This window comes from Palaemon carinicauda, chromosome 4, assembly GCF_036898095.1.
Source record: "Palaemon carinicauda isolate YSFRI2023 chromosome 4, ASM3689809v2, whole genome shotgun sequence".
Lineage (NCBI taxonomy): Eukaryota > Metazoa > Arthropoda > Malacostraca > Decapoda > Palaemonidae > Palaemon > Palaemon carinicauda.
This window is the reverse complement of record NC_090728.1, coordinates 32322182-32330905: the sequence shown is the minus strand read 5'-3', so window position 1 is coordinate 32330905 and position 8724 is coordinate 32322182. Positions and strand designations below refer to the sequence as shown.

General features: G+C 48.9%; 1 protein-coding gene across 1 annotated transcript in view; it reads left to right on the top strand.

The window, feature by feature from the left end:
- LOC137639344 (glutamate receptor-like) overlaps positions 1–8161 on the top strand; it is a 20219-nt gene extending 12058 nt beyond the window's left edge. The window contains exon 5 of the mRNA XM_068371623.1: positions 8141–8161. Coding sequence (XP_068227724.1) covers positions 8141–8161 — 21 coding nt within the window. The remainder of the gene's footprint in view (positions 1–8140) is intronic.
- The last annotated feature ends 563 nt before the right edge of the window (positions 8162–8724 follow it).

Sequence of the window (8724 nt, the reverse complement as noted above, 5' to 3'; positions counted from 1 at the left end):
CAATCCAAAAAAGGTAGGGTACAATTATTCTCCAGCTCCATAGTGAAATTTATTGATGGTACCAAACTATTCATTCTAAGAAGAAAGTTATCTAAATTTTCCTTGAGAGGGCACGAATCGTTGTCCAAATTGGAGGCAAAATGGAGCACCTTGTCCAGGGACCAGGAGATAGGTTTTGGTGGGGGTGCTGGGCGTAGACGAGCGCATGCCTTCGGCAGTTTATTGAAGATGTCGCTGGACAGATCAATCTGGAAGGCGTACATTAGTGGTCTAGTCAAGGCCGATTTGCAAGTAGAAATCGTGTTGGCTGCTAAGCCCTGTCCATGAAGGTGAATGAAGAAGGACATGCAAAAATCGATGGTGATTTCCGTAGGATTTTTCGTCTTGACGAATGAGACCCATTTTCTCCAGGATGATTCGTATTGCCGTCGCGTGGATTCGGTCTTGTATTCCTCGAGGAAGTCTAGACTTTTCTTCGAGATCCCAAACGTTTTCTTCACGGCTAGGGAGAGAAAATCATGAGATGAAGGTCCCTGACTTTCGATGATGAAGCGAAGACAGTCGACTTCTGTACTTGCTGGGAGAGAACTGGGCCCGGGAGAGGGATCAGCGTGGGTTGTAGCTCCAGGACTAGGGGGTACCAGTTGCTCCGGGGCCACTTGGGAGCCACTAGGGCCGCTGTTCCTTTGAAGGTTCTCAGTTTGGAGAGGACTTTTAGCAGAAGGTTGGTGGGAGGGAACAGGTAGATCCTGGACCATCTGTTCCAATCCAGTGACATGGCGTCCACTGCTTCTGCCTTGGGGTCCTCGTACGGGCCACATATCGAGGAAGTTGATTGTTGTCGCTCGTTGCGAAGAGATCGATCTGAAGTTCTGAGACTTGGTGAGAGATGAAGGAGAAGGATCTTGCGTCTAGAGACCATTCCGACTCTATCGGGCTTGTTCGAGATAGAGCGTCCGCCGTCACGTTGCGGAATCCTTGTAGGTGAACTGCAGATAGGTGCCATTTCTTCTTCTCTGCCAGACGGAAGATTGTTAGAAGCACCTGATTTATCTGGGGCGATCTTGAGCCTTGGCAATTGAGACATCGAACTACCACCGAGTTGTCCAGGGTCAGACGAATATGGATCGAGGGAGGCGGGGAGAGTTTCTTCAGAGTTAGAAGGACCGCCATGGCCTCCAAGATGTTGATGTGAAACGTCTTGAATAGGGGAGACCATATTCCTTGAGCCTGTTTTTAGTGGGAGTGACCTCCCCAACCCTCCAGCGAAGCGTCCGTGTGGATGTTGAGTGATGGAGGTGGGTGTTGAAGAGGGATGGACCTTTTCAGGGCCTTTGCTTCCGACCACGGCTTTAGGAGTAACCGAAGTCTGTTTGGGAGCCGTCTCTTGAGGTCTCTTCGAGCGATGGATGCGGAACGTCTCCAGACTCCCGCGGCATCCTTTAGCTGTGCACGTAGCACTGGGTTTGTTACTGAGGCAAACTGTAGAGAGCCTAGAACTCGTTCCTGCTGACGTCTTGAGATCCGTTCGGATTTCAGCAGTCGCTTGACAGACCCTGCTATTTCCTTCCTTTTCTTCTGGGGGATGGAAAGGCGGTGTGACTGAAGGTTCCACTGGATTCCTAACCATTGGAACTTCTGAGCTGGAGAGAGGCGAGATTTCTTTGTGTTTATCTTGAATCCCAGGTGTTCTAGGAACTGGGTAACTTTGTTGCAGGATCTTAGACAATCTTCGGGCGATGGAGCCCAGACCAGCCAGTCGTCGAGGTAGGCCATCACCTGGACACCGCGGAGGCGAAGCTGTTGAACGATGGCGTCTGCCAGCTTTGTGAAGATCCGAGGGGCCACGTTGAGGCCGAAGGGCATGGCCCTGAAGGCGTAGCTTTTCCTTTGGAGTCGAAATCCTAGGTAGGAGGAAGCGTGGTGGTTCATTGGAATGTGCCAGTAGGCATCCGCTAGGTCTATGGAGACCGTGTAGGAACCTTGAGGCAGAAGGGTCCTTATCTGTTGGAGAGTCAGCATCTTGAAATTGTTGTTCGCTATGAACTTGTTGAGGGGGGATAAGTCTAGAATGACTCTGAGTTTGTCGGAGTCCTTCTTGGGGACGGAAAAAAAGTCTCCCTTGGAACCTGGTTGGCTTTACCCTCCTTATCACCTTCTTGTTCAAGAGTTCTAGGACATATTCTTCCAGAAAGGGGGTTGATTGTTGGAAGAACTGCTGGAAGGTTGGGGGTAGTTGAGTCCAACTCCAGCCTAGACCCTTCTTGACGATGCTGTGTGCCCAGGGATCGAAGGTCCAACGATCCTGGAATTGGCGGAGTCTTCCTCCCACCGGAAGCACTTCATTGCTTCTGGTGTCCCGAGGGTTTACTGCCTCGGCCGCTAGCTCCCCTTCCTCCTCTGCCTCTGGAGGGACGGCGAGATGCGTCTCTGCCTGCACCTCTGTTTGAGCCTCTACCTTTGGGACGAAAGGTAGTTGACTGTTGCTCGAAAGCAGGGGTGAAAACCGGTGACTGTGGCAAGACCGGTTGGGTGACCAGCTGAAAGGTCTGCTGTGGCTGAGCTGCCACTTGGGGAGTAGCGGATCCCGGAAACTGTTGACGTTGCTGGGGTTTCGGCTTGGAGGATTTCCTCTTAGGCTGAGGGCAGTCGTCCTGAGAGGATTTCCTTTTCTTCGACATGCCCCACTTGTGGAGAAGGTTCCTGTTCTCCGTGGCGGCCTTGTCAGTGATCTCTTTCACAAGGGAGGAGGGAAAGAGGTGCTTACCCCAGATGTTGGAGGAAATCAGCCTCCGGGGTTAGTGTCTCACTGTGGCACTGGAGAACACGAATTCACGACAGGCTCTACGAGCCTTCGTGAAGCTGTACAGATCTTTTACTACGGTCTCCAAATGTGTTTTGGCGAGAACCATGTAGTAGTCAGGGACCCTAGTGTCACCGGCCATGACGTCGAGCTGTACCTGGAGGGACATGGATGCGGCGAGCCTTTCCTTCGTGTCATGTTCCCGACGAAGGAGATGGTCATTAAGTTTCGGGAGGTCTTCGTTAAACTGACGGCCAGCGACGTCAGGTTCTAGTTTTCCTACCACGAATGTATGCTGGACATCTTTCCAATGTCGAACATCGGGGGGAGTAGTCAGGGAGAAGGGTCTGCACTCCTCCAGTGCAGGGCAAGGTTTTCCTTCTTCCACTGCCTTATGTACCGCAGTGAAGGCCTTTTCCAAGAAGAGGAGGGTCGCATCGTCTGGTGCAACGTAGGTAGGGTGCTTCTTGCTAAGCGCCGTAAGTTTTGAGCAGGTAAAACCCCTACTTTTTACTGTATTGGCCAGCATAGCCTGGGCCTTCGGGAGATCGAACACAATCACCTCCTTCGGTTCGGTCTCCTCTTTAGAGGCAGGTTCGGATCGAAGTCGGACGTAACAGTCCGGATAAGCCTCAAAGTTCGGGAAGAATTCCACTTCTTTCAGTACAATCAAGCCGATTTTCTCACTGATGAAAATCCTGCCTGTTGTAATTGGCATGTGCTCGGCATACCTCCAGGGGTTGGTATCTGAGCATGCCGGGAGGTCCTTAACCGAAATCCTTTTCGGCTGCTTAGAACTTCCCATGTTGGACCTGATGTACTCGTGTGTCTCACGGAGTTTCTTGTCCATGAGAGCCTCGAGCATTTGGAACATCTCCTGGGCGCTGGATGGGATGGGATCCGGGGTAGCGGAGGTAGACGGGAGTGATACGTCCGTCAGTGTAGGAGTCGGTGTGGGGGTGGAAGGTGGAGCAACCTCCTGCTGCGACTCAGTGTATTCCACCTGGTCTTCTTCATAGTCCAATTCATCGCCCATGAGGTTCCTCTCCGTGTTCTCCGACACTTCCGACATACGTTCCGCGTTGTCGGCCACCAAACGGCACTCGTGCATGGACTGGGCCATGACTACGTCAGGTTCCACCGTTATCTGGACGGTGGGGATCTGATCCTTGGGGACCACAGAGTCTGGGGATGCCTTCGGGAAAAGCAAGGCCCTCAAGTCTTTGGTGGCAAGGTATGGTCCGTTGGCGTTCTTTTGGAAGCCACGCACCCACTTGCGTAGCTTCTCTCGAGAAGCGTCCCTAACCTCCGCTGAAGGAGGATTATTGAACGCCTCGACCAGGCGGTCCTTGCAGACTGTACAGTTCTGCGGGTCCCAAAACTTCAGATCGCCTTTCTTGTTGGCGCAAGGGGCGTGGGTCCTACACGCCGTGTGCCCGTAGAAGTGCGGGCGCTTCACTCCACAGAAGCCGTTGTCGCATTTCACGTACTCCTCCTGTAAGAGAAAGAGAACATGAGTATGGGGAAGTCATATTAATGACTTATATTCTAAAGTTAAATATTAAAAGGTTAATTTTTTAACTTAATCTTAAGTGATATAAACATTGTGATGTTTGGGAGTGGAGCGGGAAATGAAGTAGATAGACACATACTCCGTGTAACCCGCCCGGCTGGTTACCGTAACCTTATCCATAGGCAATTTGTTTGTGACCGAGGACACAAGGCAGAATTCTTCATAGATTGCCAGGGAGGCAAGGGGAATTCTAGTAGTTATTGCCAAGGATATAAATCTGGGACTGAGACCACTCAGACCATTGAATTGGGGATGTAGAAGACCCCATAGGGTAACGGTTTCCGGCAAGCAGCCGTGCTAAGATACACACAGGATGCTGGAAAATTGTGATATGCAAGAAGACAGCACGGCTACTAATAGAACGGTAAGACAATACCTATCTATTTATGTAGTCAAACCATCTGGTTGCAAGGTAGGGCTATCAGCATGTGTTGACAGCTAGGAGAAGGGGTGCAAGTCTCTTGGCGCCTCCGGAATGCCCCGGCAGACCGGCAGCACGCCGGGGGCCGCTCCAGCGGAGTTTCTGGCATTAAGACAGGCAGATAGAGAAGTCAAGAGTAATGCCAGGATGGCGGCCGCCGGTACAACGGCGGCACGCCGGCGGGAGGCGGAGGCTCCGGCAGCCAAAGGTTGCCGGCTTGGTGACAGGGACAAGGGTGAGCTATAGCAGAACCGGACCGCCGGCAATGGATGCCGGCACGCCGGGGGCCGGACCGATGGACGGACGACCAAAGCTAGGAGGTATGAGGGTAGGCCATCGGCTGTACGCCGACGGGAGGCGGCAGCCCTCCGGCACACGGAGGGCTGTCGGCCAAGGGGGGCAAGGAAGGTGTCACCAAGGGGGGAGGTCGTTATCGCCGACAGTAGAGGCGGCAAGGGATCGGAATCAGGACAGTGAAAGAGACAGAAGGAGGGATGTAGGAGTACAGACACGAACCCCAAGGCATCCCACCTGAATGGGTGTACCCATGATAGGGGCTAGCCCTATCACCCAGTGGCAGGGGGCCGCAGGCGGCCGGGAGCCAGTGTAGCCCAAGGGAGGGCTATGGAACACCCAAGAGGGGGAGAACCCCTGCGGACAAAACGCATCCAGTGGCTAACCCCATAGGACACTATGAAGGGTATATGTACCAGAGCGGACTGCACACAGGGACTCAAGGTAGCCCTATCACTCCACCCTAAGGAGGAGTTGTAGGACAGGGGACAGATGGGTATAGGCTAACCTAAGTATAGGCTAGGCCATACAAGAGATAGGTGGGGAGGGGAGAAGAAGAAGGGTCTTCCATAGGGGAGGTTCTGTACCAAAACGGCCACCAAGGAAGGGAGGACGTTCCCTAGCCTAAGGTAGGCAGCCTGGCTGAGAACGGTGCATGGGTACCGTTTCAAGCAAGGCACAGAACTAGCTCCCCCCAAGCCTAACCTAGAGCAGGGATATTACATCCTGAACCAGGAAGGTTGGAAGACGTATCGCAATTGCAGGGAAGTTCAGGTAACCTAGCCTCAGCAATAGAGGAAAGGGCAGGCCGTTCCTCATTCTCGGACGCAACCCTAAGGGGAGATCATTCCCTTAGGGAGGACAGAGAAGCGATAAGTGCTCTGATAGGAGCTTGATCCCCTTACGTGGTAGGGGGAGCAAGGCTACACAGAGGGAATGCCCTAAGGTAGGGGGTGAAGGGAGCATATAGGGGTCCTACATTTAGGTTAGGTTAGAAAGGCACACTATCAAACCTATCCCCTATATGGTCCCTGAAGGCAAAAACACTTGCATCACAGTAAACAGTATCATAAAATAATGCCACTATCTTCATAACTTAACCTAGGATCACTGTAATATATCATGCATGAACACTGATGATAGGCACTCTGGCCTAGGGGCTAGGCTAGCGATCTGGTATGGGGTCAGGCGATGACCAATAAAAGAGCATCAAAACACGATATATGAAGTTCCTAGCTATGAAGACGAAATAACTAATAGTATCGATTAGTTAATAAGGCCGGAAAAGCTGTTGAGGCTAGCTAAATAAGGCATGCAAGACAACAGCGACGCCATAAAATGGCGTATCCGGTAGCAGCACAGCTCTGCCAAAAAACATAAATATCTCGAAAAGTAAAAGTTACTTTACGGTCAGAGATTATTTAAACAATACTGGAACCTGGTACTCAACTTTCCAGAAGAAGGCGAGGCCGAGGGTAGAGACATGGCTAAGATGCAAGTCGATAAAGTAAGCACAGGGAAAATCCGTCTTAGTAAGGCAAGCTACTATGCGAAGGATGAGGACGGACGTGACGTCATTTAGCAATGGCGCCCGTTTGTTTACGTTTCGAGTACCAAAAGTAGCCACGGACGAGATTAGCTGTGGAACGGCTCCCCAGCTATTCTCCGCCCCTACACATCGAAGTGTTAACTCTATGTGGGGTGCAGATAGCTATGTGGCGCGTTAATACATGCGTCCCCTGTTGAAATACGATGTCTTAAAGGGAAACCTTTAGGATACTCGCTCCAGAAGTTAGAATTCTGTGATAACCTGTGGTTAAATTCTCTGGGAATATCTAGTAGTTATTTACCCAAGGAAGCTACCAAAAAGGAACCTTCCATCAGGACGCCATGGCTTGAGCCCAAAAAAAACATGAGGAAGCGACTGAGAGGGGCAAGCCAGCCTCAACTTGGTGCCGGTCCCAAGCCCAGGTAAATGGGGGAGGGTTGGCGGCAGGAAAAGCATCCGGCCATGAAAAATTTGCCAAAACAAATATGGACAGTGAATATTATCAGATTGAAATTAATGCTAGATGGAGAAAGCTGGCCACAAACATCAACCCCACATGAAAGTGGGAAATGATGCAGACAAACGAGAAGAATAAAAAACAAGAGGAAGAGAAATAAGATAGAATATTGTGGCACAAGTGCACCTTCAAGCAAGAGTTCTACTCAGACAGTGAAAGACCATGGTACAGAGGCTATGGTTTCTAGTGGTGTCTGCAACTAGGATGATTAATTTTTCCTCTAAGGTCTGCATCCTCATTAGCTAGGAATTGGGTATTTGGGGTAGCCTATAGGTCTAACTGCCGAGTCATTTACAGCCATTGTCTGGTCCTTCTTTGAGTGGAAAGGGTTCTTTGGCACTGATCGTATGTACATACGAACAGTCCTGTCCCTTGCCTCTGTCATTCATGAGTGACCTTTAAACTTTGTCAATTTCCCCCCTAGAAACTCTGTCTTGTTAACAGGGCTTACTTGGGAAATTTGCAAAATTTCTAGGACTTTTATTACGGTGAATGAAATTACATCATTATTGTGAATAAGAAATGATAACTATACAGTATGATTATATTATTCATAATTTTCCTGATATACAGTACAATGATCACAAATGCAGAATGCTGGCAATAGTTTTTAGATATTATAAGATACTTTTTATGCTGGCAATAGTTTTTAGATATTATAAGATACTTTTTATAAGAGAATTCAATCAGTTGTCACAAATGGTATTTGTATTTTGCGAGGCCTCTACTGGCGTGAGGGTGGACATGCCTTTTAGAAGTAATGGCTCCACTCAAGAAATAATTTCTGTTAATGGACCAGCTTCAATTTTCATATGTAGTCTATAGAATCTTAGTAGCATTTTGCTTAAAATATTTGCCTTATTATTTTCAGAAAATTAGTCCTCTACCTTTCCTTAAGACAGACAAGAATTTCTTCTTCATATCTGAGGTTGTCTTTATAGTCGGAAGATAATTCAGTAATTTTAACCTAATGTTTATTCCAGATAGCAAATATAAGATTATGAAATAAACTAATCCTAAAAACTTAACACTGTAGGCTATACTAGAGGAGAGTGCACATAAATTTGTTCTACTTAAATTATGCAATAGAATAAAAAAAAGATGTTGCATGTATGAAATAAAATATAAGAAAAATATTAGCTCATTTTTTCCTTGATATTTATGTAAGCATCAAGTTTAGAAGGTTACTGCCTGCACTGATGTATTTTTAATATTAGTATACACTTAGCAAATGTGGCTTCAAGTCCAGTTACAGAATGGTAAAAACTTTCATTCCTCAACTTCCCACTCAATATCAACATATCATGAGCCTGTGGTATGAACCAAGAGAGAGCCAGAGTAAAGAGTGAAAGAAGGGAACGATGTTCACGGGAAACGGACAAGGAGGGGTACTTGGCGGTTTTGTTGAACTGTTCCGTGACCTTTGAGGACGTACGGAAATCTAAGTGTAAGAGCGCATGATGTTCCTTGATAAAGGAATATTCCAGAAGTAAATCTTCCTCAAGGCCCACAGGGTGAGCAGGGCATTGTCCAATACCAACAGACAATTCAGAAGGAGGTGCTTCTC